The sequence below is a fragment of the Lampetra fluviatilis genome, chromosome 2 (assembly GCF_964198595.1).
Source record: "Lampetra fluviatilis chromosome 2, kcLamFluv1.1, whole genome shotgun sequence".
Classification (NCBI taxonomy): Eukaryota; Metazoa; Chordata; class Hyperoartia; order Petromyzontiformes; family Petromyzontidae; genus Lampetra; species Lampetra fluviatilis.
In genome coordinates, this window is record NC_136276.1 from 21,314,217 (window position 1) to 21,333,435 (window position 19,219).

Below are 19,219 nucleotides of genomic sequence, written 5' to 3' on the forward strand. Positions count from 1 at the left end.
GCATGAGATGATTATTCTGTTCATGGAACAAAATATATTCTTATGCTCGCCGTGCTTGCGTCAAATCGTGTGTGTGTGTGTGTAAGAACGGATAATTTTCATCTACACTGATGCTAACACGTGCACAGTTTTCCTTTGGAATAATGAATGCAACGAATGAGAAACGCACAAAGAGAACGGCTGCGCAGACGAGACAGAGCGATGCATTAAGGAATCGATGCTTGAATTGAATTACGATCCCCGGCTTGTGGGCGATTGATCAAACCGCGGGGCCGGCCGCGAATCGTTACAAACCTCCTGCGTACATACTCTACGGGTTCGCGGCACGGGCTCGTGACAGGTACCGAGTTCGGAGCAAGTCCTGAGCCAGTTTGATCTTTGTGATTGCTCCGTGACGATTGTCTTGTGATGATGTTATCATGTATCTGTACAGTGTTTTTAGTTTTTGTTGCTGTTTTATCCAGAACTTTTGCCATTCAGATTGCAGGGTTATACAACACAGGACGGGCTGGCTGCAGGGTACAGGCACTGCTGTGTGTGTTCTAAATCATTGCTCTTTCCCCATATCCAGAGAGCTTTATAGGGCACAGCGGGAATGTGCTGGGAAGTCCACAGTGAGTGCGTTGTTCACAGTCCATTCAGAAAACATCCCGGAGGATTTTTGCAGAAACCATTTTTATTGGCTTTTGTTGTTGTTGTAGCTGTTGTTATAAACACCAACGTCAGTCGTGGTCGTTAACCGGAAATGTGTTTATTTTAAATCTCCAAACCTCCGCTCTTCCAACGACACTCGAGTTATTTTCATTGTCCTCGCATTCGCAGCCTTAAATGACTTCATATTGATTGTGAAAATCACGTTTGGAAAGGACCCTTGACATTGACGTATTTATCGCCAGCTTATTGCCTTCACAGCATTCTCCCCAGAAACCGGGGCCATTTCATTTTCCGAAGGAAAGTGAAAAGGTCAAAGTTATGTCCCGACCTGTTTTGAGCAATGGATGGGACTCACGTTACTGAGCAACCCTGACCCACTTGTCATCATTTCCACAAACCTACGGCATGGGAACACGTTCATGCAACAACCAAACCTCCGTTTACTGACGCTGTGCTGCTGATGGACCGAGTTGCACTTTACCAGGTTGTAACCTTCTGACTCCGTGCCCCTACTGGACATCCGTGAAAAATAGAGCTTCATCGGATTCCTCCACTTTAAATCCGGATTCTGATTCTCAGTAGCAGGATTTGAACTTGCGCTGGTTCAAGTCTATTGGTTTCAAAGGAAACCCATGTGCAAAAGTACGAGGTAAACAATTAGAGTAGAACCCCTCTCAACGACCACCCGTGTTAACGACTCGTCGCTTAACGACTGGCCTCCATAGAGCACAATGTGTAGTGTATAGTGTAGTGTATAGTAGTGTAATGTAGTGTATAGTGTAATGTATAGTCGTGTAGAGTAGAACCCCTCTTAACCATCCCTGTTAACGACTCATCACTTAACGACTGGCCTCCATAGAGCACAATGTGTAGTGTACTGTATAGTGTAGTATATAGTATAATAGTGCAATGTAGTGTATAGTAGTGTAGAGTAGAACCCCTCTTAACCATCCCTGTTAACGACTCATCACTTAACGATGGGTCTCCATTGAGTCCAATGTGTAATGTATAGTGTAGTATATAGTAGTGTAGTGTATAGTGTAGTGTATACTAGTGTAGTGTTATGGTAGTGTAGAGTAGAACCCCTCTTAACGACCATCTCTGTTAACGACTAATCACTTAACGACGGGCCTCCATAGAGCCCAGTGTGTTGTAGGTACAGTAAATATTAATTAATGCATTGATTAACCATGTTTATTTTAATATTATGTGTTTATAATGTTGTTAGTATCTTTATGTACTAATATCCATTGTTTAAATATTACAAAGCGTGTTTTTTGGTTGAAAAAGGGGAACTTCCGATGCTCTCGGAAATAATTAAACCTTTAACATGTGGAATCAATTACCGTCGTGAAGAGGGCTTCTGCTGTACATCGAAGTGTATTGGTTATCGTAGCCTGTTGGTTGCCAACTGAACTCTTCCAGATCGTCCATGCACTTCGCCCAGCACCCTCTCACGGGAGTCTGAGGACTCTTGTTCACGTAACGTCCCGTATTGGGGACATTTGGCCACCAATTAAGGAAAGCCTCACTGAGTCTCAAGACTGTAGTGTTTCAGGGCAGGTCCCTGCTGGAATGTAATCGCACTTTAATAATTTGCAGGTACATTTAAAAAAATATTTGTGATGTTTGGCCAATACCAAGTACATTGTGTGTTTTGTTTAAAGTCGTGCCAATTTGTTTTCAGGATGTCAGCTCTGCGTGCACTTGTGCCCACCTGTTTTGGCTTGTCTCTGTGTGTGTCTCTATATAATGGGGAGCGGTTAGCACGCTGCGCTATGAACCTGGCGATCCGGGTTCGATTCCCGCTCACGGCCAGCACCAGTGACGATTATCTGAACCGGTCCTGGGCCTCCCCTAGGTCATATCGGCCTCCAATGAGTACCTGGTGCGGTGTGTAAACATCGCCACTGGGGAGACAAAGGCAGTTAGGCGTGGTGCTGGCCACCCACCCCTTCGTGTGCCGTTCCGGCCTTCATAGGTACTCGCTAACAACACTTGCCCCTACAGGCTGTTGAGGCTTTACAGGGCATCTTTGTCTTTTTGTGTTTGTGTGACTGCAGACGAGACGTCTCCGGGCAACTTCTGGGACTCGAAGAACCGCGGAGTGAATGGCACCCAGAAGGGCCAGATCGTGTGGCGCATCGAGCCACGCCCGTACTTCACCGAGTGTGAGTGCCCCAACCGCCACGGCTGCTGTTCCGCCTTGCATGGGGCAGCCCCCACATCGTTGCGGTTATGCATTTGAATTTCTTTGGCATCAAAATGCTCTGGGCATATCAAGATGCTCTTCATAAGTGAGGGGCAACATTCAGGGGGAAGATGGCAGTGGGGGGGGGGTGGTTGAGGTCAGGGTCACAAGGGAGAGAGAAGAAACTGTGGGAAGAGGATGCCACGGCGCGGCCCAGGGTCAACGATTCCCAGGTTCAACGATTCCCAGCGCAGTCCCAACGAGGATCCCAGCATAGTCCGAGTGAGGGTCCCTTTGGTTTTGCGCCTTATCTAAAGTGCTTTACACAGAATTATTTATATGAAATGTACTTGTGGAGATGAAATTGTGAATAAAATAAATGAGAGAAAGCAATAGGCGAATCTGGGATGCGTGAATTCAGTGAAAGCTAAATTTATGACAGTAAATATTAATGAATGGATTGAATAAATGGTGAATGAGTGATAGCCATATGTTCCAGTGAAGGGGGGCGAGAAGAGAGAAAAAGAGTGACAGCGTGGATTGAGCGCAAGGAGAAGGAGGAAGAGAGAGAGAGACAGCCAAGATTGTGAACGTAGAGGGCGAGAAGGCACGTAGAAACATACAAGCCTGGCATGATATTGTGGGGCAAGACCATGAAGGAATTTGTCCCAATGAGGGTCCCAGTGTAGTCCCAGTGAGGGTCCCAGCGCATCCTGCAATACTCATGAGGCCAGCAGCGCATGGGACGGGCGCTGTGCCGATGAGCCTGATGGGGCCGATGCAGTGGAGTGCGTGGAGCAGGCAGGCAAGGCCTAATGGGGTGCAGAGGCTGAAACATTGAGTAAGGGGTAGGCCGAGGGAAGAAGTGGCAGCGACGGTGGTGTTGAGGAGGCATGAGGGCAGGAGACCCCAACAAAGAGGGATGACGAAGCCGTGTTAAGGAGATCAGTGGTGGTCAGGTCAATGATGGTGAGGCGAATGGAGGTGAAGATAAATATGTATTTAGCAATATATGTATTGTTCGCATAGATAACGCGTGACATACAATGCTGTGTAGGTGTTGATACTCTCATGCCGAATTCGTTTTTATGTTGATTTATTCGTTTAATATCAACTTTTCCTGTGAGAAATAGGACCTTAAATTTACTTCTGAGAACCTTAAAATGTTCTCATCCAGAACTAGCTTCTCCGTGGTCATCGTCGTCCATTGTAGGGACCCGCTGCTGACCATCTCCTTCTGATATCTCATTCTGCTCTGAGCCCATATGCACATTAAAAATAAAACACGGGCCTCTCTTTAGAGTTTTTCTTAAAGTGGCTTTATCAGTGAAACATCATTCTGTAATGTACAAATATTAACATTACCATACCCTAATCATTGCCTACCTTATTACTGACCAATTCAGACCTTATTGGTCACCCATTGCCCTTATAAATCTCAACGTTCAACCTACAAAGTCCCATCACAAGGGGAAAACACAAACAAATAGGCAGTAACAAATTATGTTACTGGACAAAAACTGTTTTATGTATTTATTTTGATAATTGGTGTCAATGATGCTACTAGTCTGTGATCTTGCACGCTGAAGCTGCTGCTTGCTTGATATGTGGATGCACCAACTCATGTAGATTTTTTTTGCCCGTATTTAAGCGGCTGTACGCCGTATGGACCTGAAAACTCAATTTCCCTGTACAAGAATACGGGTAAACTGTATGGGTTGACAGGTATGCTTTGTTACATGTTTAATCAGAACCAGAATCTTTATTATCAGAATCTTTATTAATCCTAGAGATATCCGATGAGCTATGCAGCTCTTTTTCAGAGTTGTCGGGGTGGTTCAGAAAGTTACAACAACAAACAAATCAATAAAAATAAATGCGTAAAAAAGATTAAGTATATAATTTCAAATTGCATAAGTACACCAATTCCTACGCTTGGTCAAGGCAGCAAAACTACAGCAAGAACAGTCCCAGACTACACCAAGAAAATACACAGTCCGTCAATAAAATTGCACATTAAAATTTTACTTTTGATACATGGGTGAGGGTGAACATTGCATGGTGTGTGTTTACGATAACTGCCATTCATCACTTAATGATGTGTGACCTCTGCACAGCGTTTGTGCCAAATGTTGTGTATTTTTGATCCAACCTTTGACAGTAGGCCGTGACACAGACCCAGTAAATGTGGACTTAACACGTGGGCTTTAGCACCCAATATTACGAATCAATAATTGACACAGATTTGCTCACATCATTACGTGGCCGAGGCTAAAAATCAATCGTAAACCAGTTATTGTGGGTTTGCAGGCTACGAGTGTGGTTCTAATTAACAGTGACCCATCCCTCTGCTTCACCCCCACTGCGTTATCTCCGTCTGAAGCAAAGCCTGTTGTCAGCGTCACACTGCGGCATTCCTTGTTTGGGGTGGGGGAGGCAGCCTTGACCAGCGGAATCTGTACAAAGCTCCCCCTCCTTGCGCTCCAGTGGGGAAAGGAAAATATTCACTGATGCCCACGAGTTTATGCATCTCGAAAGCCTCTTGTTTGAATACAATCTGTGCAGCTTATGAAACACAATGAAGGAGGAGTGGAAGATGAGTTCGAGAGAGACATCTCAGCATGCACCGCAGCTCTTGAGAGGCAAAGGGGTTTGATGCAGACTTGCAAAACTCCCAAACCAAATGGCCTGTGATGAGGTGGGGCCAGGATAGTGCAGTACAGCAAGTGGGTTCGTGAACATGTCTGTGCACACCTTTGAGTGTTTCCGCTCATGTGCGTGAGTTTTTTTAATGGCTTTTCTGGTTTCTCTCCACAACTGCCAACTTTCCTCAACATCGAATTGGCCAAACACTGTGCCAAATAATGTGAAACAAGTTCAAACATTGTCAGGGGAACATCAGTGCAGTCTTTCACTACTGCTTTACTCGAATGATTGTGCCGAGAGCTGTTATGCAGAAACGCCTTCTTACAAGTTGCAGGGCCTCCTTAAAAAGGGGCTTCGTGGCTGTAGAGGATCTGAGGCAGATCTATAACATTTCCAAGGGCGGCGTCCCTGAGGTTTCATGCTTTATTTTGTATTGGGGCCTACATTCATATCTATTTAAAAAAATATACACATTAAACGTACTTTCTCTGGTGAACATCAATAAAATACCAATTTTTCGGTCTCCAATGGTGGGGTGACTGCCTCCCTCCCGCATCCCCCGCTGTAGAGGGTGTTATCTTGTTTACCATGCCTTTGGCTTGTACTGTTCCTTATGGACGGAGGCCCTCCGTGCGTGTTTGTTCGTATCCAGGTGTTAATAACAATTATCACCTTCTGATGTCGATTCCCATGTTATTTTGTCAAATACCCCTTCGTTCCGGCAGCTCCGCGTGAAGTGCACGTTAGACGAGGAGTAAACGATAAACTATGGCGACGACGATACACGTCGCCTTTCGAACGGAAGGTGGTAATTCGAATGCGAATAGGATTCATAAGGCCGTCAATCCGAATGGCACCCGGTTGCCTCGTTCCGCGCGGGCCGCGTTTGCGCGCCGACCACGCCGCGTTCCCCCTGCCGCCTCGGGACGCGAGACACTGACGACGCGGGTCTCTCTCTCTCTCTCGTTCGTTCGTTCGTTTTTCATACACAGCGGAGACCAAGATCTGCTTCAAGTATTACCACGGAGTGAGCGGGGCGCTGCGCGCGGTCACCCCGTGCATCACCGTCCGCAATCCCAACCCTACGGTGAGCGGCGCGGCCCGGTGCGCCCCCTCTACCGCTTGCACCACGCCCTTGTATGTACGTACTTACGTTGAACTTCTTACGCACCGTACGTAGCCAACCGTACTAATCGGAGGTGCGGGCCCTTTCCTGAGCCCCCCAACACGGCATGCGAACTTAACCGCAAGGCAAGTCGACAAATGACTGCCCATCTGGGAATAGAATGTCACGTTAGTGACGACGCTTGACCTCTGAGACCAAGGCCTCTCTGGCTATACGTGCACGTGCGTGTGAGCCGTGTGCTGAGCTGGTGGTGGACACGTGCGGCTTGTGTGTTGTGTGTGTGTGTGCGTGTGCGGCATGTATGCGGTATGTGTGCTGACCTGTTTAGGCCATACGGGGGTGATCTTTGTCTTTGGTGTGTGTGCGGTGGTGCCGAGCAGGCCAGCCTGGATGGGACGAGCGAGGACGATGAGCCAGGCCAGCACACGCGTCGGCTCATCAGCTTCTCCCTCTCCGGTAGGATCCTCTGGGTGGCACGGTGCTGAATGCCGGCGATGAATTGCCCAACACATTTAAGCACTTGAATAGTCTTTACTCACACGGCCCGATTGCGTGCGCGCTGACCACTTGCGACAGAGCTGCGTGCGACGGCGCTCAAGAAAGGGATGTTCTTTAACCCGGACCCATACCTCAAGATCTCGATCCACCCCGGCAAGCGCAGCACCTTCCCCACACTGCCACACCACGGCCAGGAGCGCCGCTCCGGCATCGTCACCAACACCACCAACCCCGCGTGGCAGGGCGAGGTACCGCACTCCCCCCCCCCCATCATCCCCGCCCCCCCCGCCCTCCTTCCTGTGCCCACACGCCACCGCGACGCCGTGTGCCAACATTGCGCGGAACCCCCACACGGCAGAGCCCCCCACTTGCCCGCGCTCACGTGAGGTTCTATTGCCGGGAAATGTTAGCAGTGTTCGAACACGCCACCACAGTACCACCGCAATGCTGGCCAGCCCACCACAACTCCACACTGCTGCACAGTGAGCCACTACACCACCGCAATGATGGCCGACTTACCACACCACCACACCCTGCACAGCAGCCCACCAAATCCTGCCAAGACGCTACTACACAGACGTGTGTGTCATGCCCGATTGACTGTTAAAGCTGTGATCGAGTGACAAGACTCATGACGCTCAGATGTGATTTGAGTGGTCCTGACTGGGCACTGGCTCTCCGCGGTTGGCATCATGACCCGGCTGTGCCTGGATTACCGAGGCTTCATGGCAAATCTTGGTCTGCAGAATTGATGGGAGCCAAAGTATAGACTCTGTCTGCCAGAATGAAGACAGTGTCTTGTCACTTGTGCACATGTACGGTTTGTGTTTGTATGCCACATCTTATTTGGGGTTATTGTGTCTGTATGAAAAGGAGGTTCTGTGATCTTGGGTCCTCTCGTGCTGACTTCTGACTTGACCCCAGACACCACAACTCTGTTACGTCAAAGCACTTCCTGCAGCTAGCTGTAGGTGTTTGCTGCTCGCTAAAACTTCACTGGCGAGGATTTATTATGATTATTATGTTTCCATATGCATGCGCTGCTGTGTATATACGCTCAGAGTACTTATACCTCTAAGTCGTCATCCGCTCTCATGCGTTTGTCTATCCCATGTGGCGCGCCTGCGTATGGCTGCGTTGTGCATTCTGTGAACGTGTGGGCCTCTCCCATTCCAGGCCGGAGGGCCCTGGCGATACGGGGTAAATATAAATTATAGCTGCATATGAGTTTAAAGAAATATTCCGATCGCTTCATTGTTGCTTGGTTTATTTATGTATTTTTCATTTGCTAATTTTCAAACATTTCTTAAATATAAAGAATATGAAATTCAATCACTAGTATTTTATTACCAGATGAGACTCCCGTGACACTTGTTAGATATGTTTTTTGATGCTGGCTTTCGTGTTTTCGTTACGTAGAGTAATTATTTTCTCGCAACTTAGTCGTGAGTAAATTGCATTGTGACCTTAGTCTGCAACATCCGCTTTACCACTCGTGGTGCGCTTTGTTAAATCCGAACCCAAAAATCACATTAAAGTTCCATACGTTAAGTTTCATATCGCTCAGACAGGCATTCTGCTGGTTAGCCATATACAATCAGTGTGCGTGATTGTACGTATACGAAAGGGAGCTGTGGATACGACCCTGGCTACCTGGGTTAGACTCCTGCTCACGCATAAAACCAGTAGCAATTGGAACATGAACTTGGCCCGGGTATCTGTGGGGTGGCCTCAGAGTGAACCGAGTTATCGCTGTTGTGTGAATATCAGCGCTGACGAGACGAAGGCTGTCGACCGTGGTGCTGACCATGCCACCCCTCGAATGTACCCTACCACCCTTTGTGTTCACGATACGATTCGGTCTCTCCAGCCTGTGTAGGACCAACTGAGAGATCTTAGTCTTTGCATGAAAGAGGTGGTTATCGTGGTTTTGACAATGCTCTACAATTCTGATGCTGGCACAATGATGGCTCTTAAGATGTGGCTGCTAACATGGCAGTCTCTCCATCTAAATTGTAATGTTTGTACTTCTGTATTTCTTTATTTAAAGCTTTCGTGACTGCAGGGATTCATATTCCTGGTTGTGTTGCAGTCGAAACGTCGTGAGAATTTTATTGTTTTATATTTTTATTATTTCCCTTATACGTGACTTTACCGAAAGAACCAAGAATATGTATTCTCCTGTATTGTTCGGGCCTTGGTAGAATTTTGCCATCGAGGATTGTGGGAATTTGTTTCCTTTCCAAAAAGTCGGTATCCGCTGCCAATCGGCATCCGCGTTTGCTCATATTTGCACCTTTTCCTCATGTAAAGGGCATGTATGTACATTCGACTTCTTTTGCACTGTACGTAGCCAACCGTGCTAATCAGAGGTGCTTGAGTAATGCTGCCCCCCCCCCCTCCCCACGTGTCTCTCTGCGTGTCCGCATCCCGCTGCAGGGTTACAGCTTCGTGGCTCTCCCCACCGACATGCTGGAGATTGAGGTGAAGGACAAGTTTGCCAAGAGCCGACCCATCATCCGCCGCTTCCTCGGCAAACTGGGCATCCCTGTGCAGAGGCTGCTCGAGAGACACGCCATCGGGTACTCGCAGCGCAACGCACGTGCTGCTGCCGAGCGCTCGTCGGTCATTCGTCACACACAGCCAGCAAAGGACCGTTGTGCCAAAAGTGTGACCTCTTGTGACAGCGTTCATAGAAACTGCTTTTGCTGCCATACACCGGCGTCTCTAGTGATTTGTTTGATCCACGTGTCACGGGGAGGGGGGGGGCGGCACCACCATTCCTGCGAGGGTCGCAGTGCGCTTCGAACGTCGACCGCCAACTGAAGTGAGATAAATTTTCTCCAGGAGTTTGCGCCTCGAGACGGGGCGACGTGTCCACAAAGTGACAGCCGTCTCCTCCCTCGTTCTAAGCTCTCAATCGCGAGGAGACCGGTCACAGTTGCAGTGGTGACATTTGTGGTCGGTTATTCACTGTTCAATTATTTGTTGACGGCGCTGCTACTGCTGCGTTGGCAGTGGTGCAAAAGCACAAGTAACATCAAGGAAGCTCAACGCAGTTGTCAATGACATTGTGCGGCCTTAAAAAGAGAAAGTATATAACAGGTGACGTTTGGGACAGTGGCCATTCTTCACGGCGCATAGAGAGGCCAGAGAGGTAGAAATATTCAGTGTCTTAAAATCATTGCTACAATAGAGAGAGCTTATTGAAATTTATTAACTCTTCTCTTAAGCAAGCCTAGAAAAGCATTTATATGTTAGGACTCATGCTTGTGTATGTAACGATTCATTTAAGGATCACACCTGTGCTGACCCATCACTGGCCCCCTGTCCGTATCCATATTGATTTTAGGATTCTCTTGCTGGTATTCAAGGCCTTAAATGGACTTGCTCCTCCCTACATTCAGGACCTCTTTCAGCCACGAATATTCCATCAAGATCATTGAGATCCTCAGATTGTGCATTGCTCACTGTCCCATGGCTAGGCTGCACACTTGGGGTGATGACGGCGTCTTTGCAACTGCAGCACCTGAACTCTGGAACTCGTTGCCTTTCGAGGTCACGACTCCACTAAAACCCGTCTGTTTAAAATGGCTTTCTCTCTCTTGAGTTATTTCCAAACCGCCTTTCCCACTTCCTCTTTCCTCGGTTGATGTTAAACTATTTCTGCCTTGCCTTGCAGAGCGCCCTGAGAACAATTGTTTTAGGCCGCTTTATAAATTGAACTGATTATTATTATTTGGGGAATATGGCATAGTAACACCAAATTGTTTGCTGGGGTTTGGGGTTTCAATGCTGCATTCCACAAGGTATATTTGAAACTCATGGCGGGACCCTGGGGTCCCGAATGAACGGATCATTCTGTTGTCATGTCGTCCAAGCGCAGCGCACAAGAGCTGAACAAGCGAATGCACTCCATGTTCGGGTATGGGCAGGATCATAAGTCTTATCCAAAGCTGCTCAAACTGCCTACACGACTTAAGTCCTTTATTTGTCCTAACGGTATGCATCATACAGTGAAACTGCTCTCTTATCTTCATTATTATTTGTGACCTACCAATGTCTGCAGCCAGGATCAATCGATGACAATCCTGCAGATATTTAACAGATGAGATGCGTTGCACCGTTAATTCCTCCTGTTCGATAGTACTTCTCTTGTCTGTATGCATCTGTGCAGATAGGTTAAGCCACAGTCCCCACATACCGCTCGTATCGATGCGGATAAGAGGAGCGGCCACCCACGACTCTGTAGAGTAACATTGGTACAAACGCTTGTTACAATATGAACAGCGCATTGAAAAAGGCGTGCTATTTTATGTACTGTTTACAAAGCGTGTTCACAAATCCACACTGAGACGCACGATGATTGACAGAGGGGTGTACATTTTTTTTTCGATAGTGTATTTAAATAGAGGTACTGCAGGTAAGTAGTTTTTAGTTTTAAAGGCATAGTTTAACAAGACAACACTTGCCACCATCCTTCAAGTGAAAAAGAGCAAAGTTTTTGTTTACATTATAATATGATGTTTATGCGAGAGCCGGGGGCTTATGGGACCCCAGGGTCCCGCCATGAGGTTCATTTACCCCGTTTTAATGTTTGTTATTGACCTCTGTACAGTTTGATGGATTGTCACGATTCAGGTGTCATGATTTTGATTCTTGACCACTTCTTGAAACAATTCCTTTTGGCCTCCTTTCCACCGTCTTGTTCTGCCTCATCGAACGACGTCTCCGACTTGTGACGCTCCCACAATTCGCTCGCTCCCGTTGACGTCTCGCCAGCGGTGTCTCCGTCTCATCCTTACTGCGCGTCCCGCTTGTGCCGGCACAGTTTATCCGGGTCATTCATCGTCTGACCCCCAGCCCAGTGGTTCTCAACCTATTTTTGGCTACTGTTACACCCCTTGTTGAATTTCGTTTCAACCGAGTTTTTACCCCCCCCTTGCCTGACCCAACATGCTTCTGAGAAATAAATGTATGAATAATTCACGTAAATTTCCAACAACTTGTCCATTTTGTGAGGTATCCTAACTAGCTAGTAAAATGCAAGCGAATAAAAAAAAATCGACGGACACTTTGCATGCGCGGCGTAACTTGTTCACACTCGCCGATTTATAGTATTATTATTATTTTATTATTCTTGGAAGCTACAGGCCTTTTACGTCGTTCTAGGTTACCATTTGGATTAAAAAGTTATCGTCGTCCATTTTTATTGGCACATTCATACGTGATTGTTCGGCAATGACTCTCGTGTATGATATCATTTGACAGGTAAATCACCTCACGTACATTGCCACATACCCCAGGGGTCCAGGAACCCTGGTTGAGCACTACTGCCCCAGCCTGTAGGAAACATTTTTGTGCAACATTTCCGTATCTATTAGCACTAACGGATTATATTATCATGCGTACAATTTGACGCCTCTGTCATTTGCGTGATGTTGACACGTTACACACCCCGTGATTATCACGCTGCTTACATTAATTCGTCACTGGCTTGCGCCTGTTGTTACTGGCACACGTTGTCTGGGCAAGCACTGATGAAACACGGTTACTGTCAGGGCTCCGGTTCCAGAATCCCCCATTGTACAAAGCCCTGAAGATGAAGTCGACCATCAACAGCTGGGCTTCTTTTTGTCTGAACCGGTTCTGGGCATCCCCTAGGTCGACTCGGCCTCAAATGAGTACCTCGTGCGGTGTGTAAACATCGCCACTGGGGAGACAAAGGAGGTCGGTCGTGGTGCTGGCCACCCACCTCCTCGTGTGCCATGCCGGCCTTCATAGGTGCTCGCTAACAAAACTTGCCCCTACAGTAGTTTTAAACTCTACGGGGGGGGGGGGGGGGCGGGGGTCTTTGTCTTTGCAGTGATCAGGTGCTGAGCTACAATCTGACGCGAAGGATGCCCACCGACCACGTGAGCGGCCAGCTGCAGTTCCGCTTCGAGATCACTTCCTCCATGCACCCAGGTGCCGCATCTTTACCACTATTTTTACTCAACTATTTAACATTTTACCAGGTAAGGCCCACTGAGCTATGTAGATCTTTTTCAGAAGCAACCTGGCCACAAATGATCGCGCCGATGAAGTGGCCTTATGTGGACGATTACAGCAGCCAAATACTCGAAACGCGTGTTTCTAAATGTATACCAAGCGAGATAGTTAACATCTCGCCTGGTATGAAGGAGGACATGGGTTCGATTCCAACCCTGATGCCTGCTGCATGTTTGGAGTTTGCATGTTATCCCCGTGGTCGCGTGGATTTTTCTCTGGGTCCTCCAGACTTTCCCTCCACATTTATAAACATGTGATTAGAGTATTTGGCTGCTTTGAATTTCCACGTGATAAACCCACTTCGTTGAACTATCATTTGTGGCCAGGTCGCTTCTGAAAAAGAGCTACATAGCTCGGTGGGCCTTACCTGGTAAAATGAAATGAATGCAGTACAGTAAAACACGGCGACTCTCATAATGTTTACGAACCCACATAGCCAGTAAGCACATTCATCTATACTCAAAACCCGCAGCGAAGAAGATGCGTTTATAATTTCAGTTAACTGTAATATAAATTTCACGAAACAATGTTCAGTGATAATATTACAATGGTAAATCTTTCAAAGCAGGAATAATTTGAAACCACTATCTAAATGTTGTGCACATTGGGAGCAGGGTAGCTTGGAAATCAGATGTGCTCCTCGGTAAGTCAAGAAAAGTAATTATCCTGCAAAGGGTATAGAGTTGTAAGCCTCTTCTGCGCTAATGGTTATTGATTGTGTCTGTCTTGCGATGTGTCTGTTGTAGAAGTTCAGGATGCTTGAAAAAGTTCGATAAACTTGGTGGCAGTGAAATGAAATGGCATTTTCATGGTCGACCAACGAGGTTTAATTACAGCTTAACTTGTTGCTGTTTATGGAGAATGGTGACCGATTTCCGGTCACCGAGTTGATGGCGTTGGTCGTGACTTCTCGCTTAACAGAGAAGTTTTCATGTTACGTATTCAATCTTCCACTCCAATGACAGCGGCGCTTTTAGTTATCGAGCTATTCTTGAACAACAACAACAACAACTCCGCCCATCAATTCCACCAACCCATCAAAACCCAAAAGAGGCCATATCCCCTGCTAATTAATGTAAACAAACCAAACCAAAAAAAATAACCGCTCAATTGTTCAGTCGATTCCCCGTGCCGTGCAGATGCATCCCCCGACTCGGCGGGGGCCTACATCGGCGTGTCAGCCATGAACGGCGACGTGACCAGCCCCTCGGACGACGAAGAGCAGACCCAGACGAGCGGCGGCACCCTGGGAGCCACCCAGAGGTCCTACGCTAACGGCGCCACGCAGAGGGGGCTGGAGGAAGCGCGCCCGCACGACGACGTGTTCGCCGAGGACGCCGGCGTGGCTGCGTGGGCCGGCGAAGGGGCCTCGGAGGAGGCGGACGCGGCCGCCGCGGCCGCCGCGTCGGCCGCCGCCGCGGCCGCCAACAGACACGGCTCCCTCAACGACTACCTGGACTCCTTGGTGGAGGGGCAGGCAGCGGCCGTCGCTCAGCGCCAGGGCCACCGCGTGACGCCCGCCGTGGCCCTCAGCAGCAGTTTCCCCACAAACAGCAGGCTGAACACGATCCTCTACATCGACTCGGACTGCGAGAGTCCCGGTGCGCACCCCGGCGAGCAGAGGGTGCCCCATCTGGTGAGGAGCGAGGCGGGCTTCCCCGAGGGTCTGTCGAACCGGACCGGGGACGCGGGGGCGCGGGCCCGCTCGTCGCTCTCCCCGTTGGGGGAGGCTCGGCCCGCGGCGGAGATGCGGCCCTTGTCGCTGGTCGTGTCGGAGCTGGAGAGCGTGGAGGCCTCGGTGCTGGAGACGCACCAGCCGACCACCCCGCGCACCCACTACGTGGCGCTGCACCGCCTGCTCTACAGCCTGCCGTCCACGCGGCTCACGGCCGGCGACGACGGCGACGACGAGAGCGGCGGCGGCGACGATGACCGCCGGGGCCAACACGCGGCCGCGGTTGGAGATGGCGCCAGGCCGGACGACGGCAATGGCGGCGTCCGCGACGGGTCCCCGGAATCGGAAGGGGCCGACGGCGCGGAGCGAATGTTGGAAGACGACAGGACCGCGCCGGGTGCCGACGACGAGGAAGTGGGCCCTATTGGGGTGCGGCGGCCCGAGCGAAGCCCGGATTGGGACGAGGCGAGACCAGAGTGCCCCGCCGGAGCCGAGCGGAGCGCCGCGGAGAGGCTCGGGAGCGGAGACGGCGCCGAGGAGCGGAGAGGCTCCGCCGTGGTGGCGTTGGACGGGACGGCCGATCCGGACGTCGCCGTCGGCAACGTGTTGGGAACCGAGAGCGTAGCGGAACCGAGCCCGGGCCGCGTGGTCTCGGACGGGGGCGGCTCCCGAGAGGAGGAGGCCCCCGAGGAGCACGAAGCGGGTGGGGCGGGAAGTCCCCTCGCGGAGGCGGCCGCGTCGGACGTGGAGGCGGGAGGCCGGACGCCGGAGGGAGTCGGGAACCGGGGCGATGCGCCGTGTCCGGCGTGCTCTGCTACGCGGGTCTCCTCCCTGGACAGCTGCACCACCACGTGCGTGTCGTCCTTCGACAGCGCCCGCCTCTCGGAGAGCACCGCCTTCTCGTCGCAGGATGAGGACGAGGCCTCCGCTGACGCGGCCACAGAGGGGACGGCCGAGGGGAGCAGGACTCAGGTGAGGCGTGCGGCGAGTTCCACACTCCTCAGAGCGGCCCCGCGCGAGTTGCTCTTATCGTGTACGTACGTACGCACATGCTTGCCTAGGATGATGCGCGCCGCAGTGGTGAGATGTTAACTACCTCGCTGGGTATACAGGAGGTCGTGGGTTCGATCCCGACCCTGACGCCTGCTGTATATTTGGAGTTTGCATGTTTTCCCCTAAGTCGCGTGGATTTCTTTCCGAGTCCGTTTTTTTCCTCCACATGCGTAGAGTATTTGGCTGCTATACATTTCCACATGATGAGCCACTTCGTTGAGCTATCATTTGTGGCCAGGCCACTTCTGAAAGAAAGCTCTATAGCTCAGTGGGTCTTACCTGGTAAAATGGAAATAGTTTAATTTACTGCAACGAAATCGTTGGCAAGCTTGAAGGGTACGTGGAAAGCATCACATCCTGAGCTAATGTAAGAGAGTGGTGTCACTTAAATGCAGCGGGTTCATGCTTTGAAATATTGATGTTAAACGTGCATGAGCCAGTCCTCTTGGATATTTTTAAGCCGTTGATCTGCGTCAAGTTGGTGATGAACGTTTGGAGTAAAAACCTGCCTAGTATGCAGCAGCTTTACACTATGGTATGCAGAGTTTAATTTAGAAATACAAATACCATATTACTCAATGGGTACTTTCCTTTACAAAGAGCGTTGAAGTTCATAAACCCATTGAATTTCCAGCACCTCCGGTAAGCGTGGTTGGCTGCGAAAGGAGTTCAACATACATCTATACAAACCCCGGCGTATTAAATTCACCCAGTGAAGTTAGAACGTGGTGTAATCTCTGCTCGCACCCGCATCCCCAAAGAAATCCGTATTAAGCCACGTGTGTGTGCGAGTGTGAGAGAAACAGCTTCGCTGTGTACCTTGGCTTTACGGTCTATTTTAATGTGACACGCAGCGCGCGTGCGAGAACACTCCCCGCAATTAGAGCTCGCCCAACATTTGAGCACATCGTCAAACAATGCAACTGCATCTCTCACCACGCCCGTCCCGCTCATCGTTTACCCTGCACACTCAATGCTCAAATATAATCCTCCTAAACATTAGGCCGCGTGCGCAACCACAAGCGTGTCTGTCTGTGGCGCTGCAGCGAAGCGAACAGCTGTGAGACACGCGCACACACCTTGGCGCTCGGTACATCCATTCTTTAAGGGCACCTTATCAATCAAAATGATTATTTATTATACATTTTTTGCATTATCGCATGTGTGTACCCAGGTAAACCTCACTGAGTCTCAAGATTCTTTTTCGGGACGGTGCTGCCAAGTTTTTGCGGCAGGCAGGCGGTGTAGCTGCCATAGGCGATCCCAACGGCGTAATTAACGGGTTATTTGGTTCAGCACTGGGATGTGGAACTGTGAGCCTTTTTTGGTCACGTGCACTGCCGTGCAGCGGTTGAACTTTTGAGCTCAAGCGATAATAGATGATGCATTATTATAGCAATCGTCACGTCAAATTGTAACACACCGCACCACAGTGTTCGCTCGTCCTCGTCGAGAGAGAACGACTCCGAGGCGCGAGGAGCAACCACAAGCAAGCGGCGAAGTCAACCGCGTGGTGAGCCGGCGCTAAATCCTCCCCCCGAGCTCTGCGATCCTCTATATATTGAGTAGTTAGTAGCCAAATGAATGAGTGTAGGTATGTATGCAAGACATTAACCAGAGCATCCAGAGAAAACCCACACATGGGAGGAGGCAACAGTGTATCCCATACAGGTAAAACAGACGTAGTCCACATTTTACTTCTCCTGGAGAGCCAGGGTATGGCTCCCTGTCACCCACAGGAAGGGAGATCCACAACGATTGTGCGGTGACCCACTAACCCTCACCGCCTCCACCATGTTGGATTACAGGCAGCCATGCGAATAGCCATCACTGCCCCGGTTAAGTGTGAGGCAGGCATTTGGAGTGGCACCCAGAGGTTGGCAGCCAAGGGGGCAAGAAACTGTTGGGATTACGGCCCACGTGCATAGCCACATGGGCACAGATCCTTGGAGGTTGAACGTCGACAGTGCAGCAGCTAGCGAGGCGGAAGCGACAGCAGGTGCAGCAGCGACATCAGCGGAGTTTACGTTCAAATGGGAAGTCGCGGAGAAGGCGGCGTGCGGCGGATAAACAAAGCGCGCTCGCAGATGCAATTCCGACGTAATGTTCTCTTGGGGCTCGCAGATTTTTTTTTCCCCCAAACCCCCCACCACCGCCCTCACTCACGAGGCGGAATAAAAGTTGGCAGGAAGGCGCTCGTCGCGCAGATCGAGCGCGGCGAGCGCGCACACGAGGCGGCGTCGTCGGCGTCTTCCCCCTCCCGCTGGCCGGCACTCAGAGAAGGGCCGTGCGTCGCCAGCACCGCGTGCGTCGCTGTCGGCTCCGCTCCGTGTGGATGGTGGTGATGATGATGATGATGCTGCACACCACCTGCACGGGTTTGGCGTCCGCCACCGAGGAGGACGCTGTAGGGCCGGGCGCGCGGGGAGCGGCGGGGGGCTTGGAGCGTGAGCGGCCGGTCGTGGTGGCGTGCGCAGCCAAGGGGAAGGCGTCTGTGGCGGCTGCTGTACGTTCACGTGTTGGTTATTTGGTTTTTTATCCAGGCTCTTATGTTTTGATAATTACTCGTCCTTGATTGATCAGTAGGTAAGCATTTTAAGTACTTTGTCAATGTGTTTTTCCAATTTACGATTATTATAATTATGATATATTTTATCGTTGTGGTTTTTTAACTAGCAGGAGGAAATACTTTTCGGTGAAAAATAATTCACTTAATAGCTGAACTGCTTAATGATATAACCTAATTTTTTGTCTGTATTGCAACAAACGAAGACGTTTAGTGTGAATGTAGCAACAGCAATGTACTGTGCATTGCAAGTCTTTAGTCACGTAAATAACAAACTCGTTTCAAAAACATGATATTCAGAGCATCATTTTCCCATTTTTATTTAGTCGGTGTTTTTGTTTGTTAATTTATTTTTCATTTTTTCTATCTACGTGACTTTTCCGAAAGAACCACGAATATGAATTCCTGCAGTGATGAAAGTTTTAAGTCAAAAATGAAAATTTTAGGCACTTGTAATATAATTCTGGAATTCAAATGTATCAATTCCTCCACACATCAAATACTATCGTTAAAATAACATACTTTTCTCATGGAAACGGTGAACAAAACTGTAAAATAACATTTATTTCATATTTTAATTTAAACAGACAATACATTACAGACGTTATTCTGGCACATATGGGGGTGCTAGTCAACCTGTGATTGCATTTCATTGCAATGAAGCTCACGGTACGTAAGTGGACCAATCGTGCACGAATTAATTACTTTTGACATTCGTTTATCATTTTCTATATGACCGTAGAGACCACCACCGATTGT

The 19,219-nt window shown here is 49.4% G+C and overlaps 1 protein-coding gene across 6 annotated transcripts in view; it reads left to right on the top strand.

Annotated features, from left to right (window-relative positions):
- LOC144944048 (E3 ubiquitin-protein ligase HECW2-like) overlaps window positions 1-19,219 on the top strand; it is a 210,773-nt gene that overhangs the window by 127,042 nt on the left and 64,512 nt on the right. For all 6 annotated transcript variants that reach the window (XM_078872083.1, XM_078872109.1, XM_078872118.1 and 3 more), the window contains exons 4-10: window positions 2,718-2,825; window positions 6,484-6,578; window positions 6,998-7,073; window positions 7,194-7,363; window positions 9,555-9,697; window positions 12,982-13,082; window positions 14,306-15,813. In XM_078872083.1, coding sequence (XP_078728209.1) covers window positions 2,718-2,825; window positions 6,484-6,578; window positions 6,998-7,073; window positions 7,194-7,363; window positions 9,555-9,697; window positions 12,982-13,082; window positions 14,306-15,813 — 2,201 coding nt within the window. The remainder of the gene's footprint in view (window positions 1-2,717; window positions 2,826-6,483; window positions 6,579-6,997; window positions 7,074-7,193; window positions 7,364-9,554; window positions 9,698-12,981; window positions 13,083-14,305; window positions 15,814-19,219) is intronic.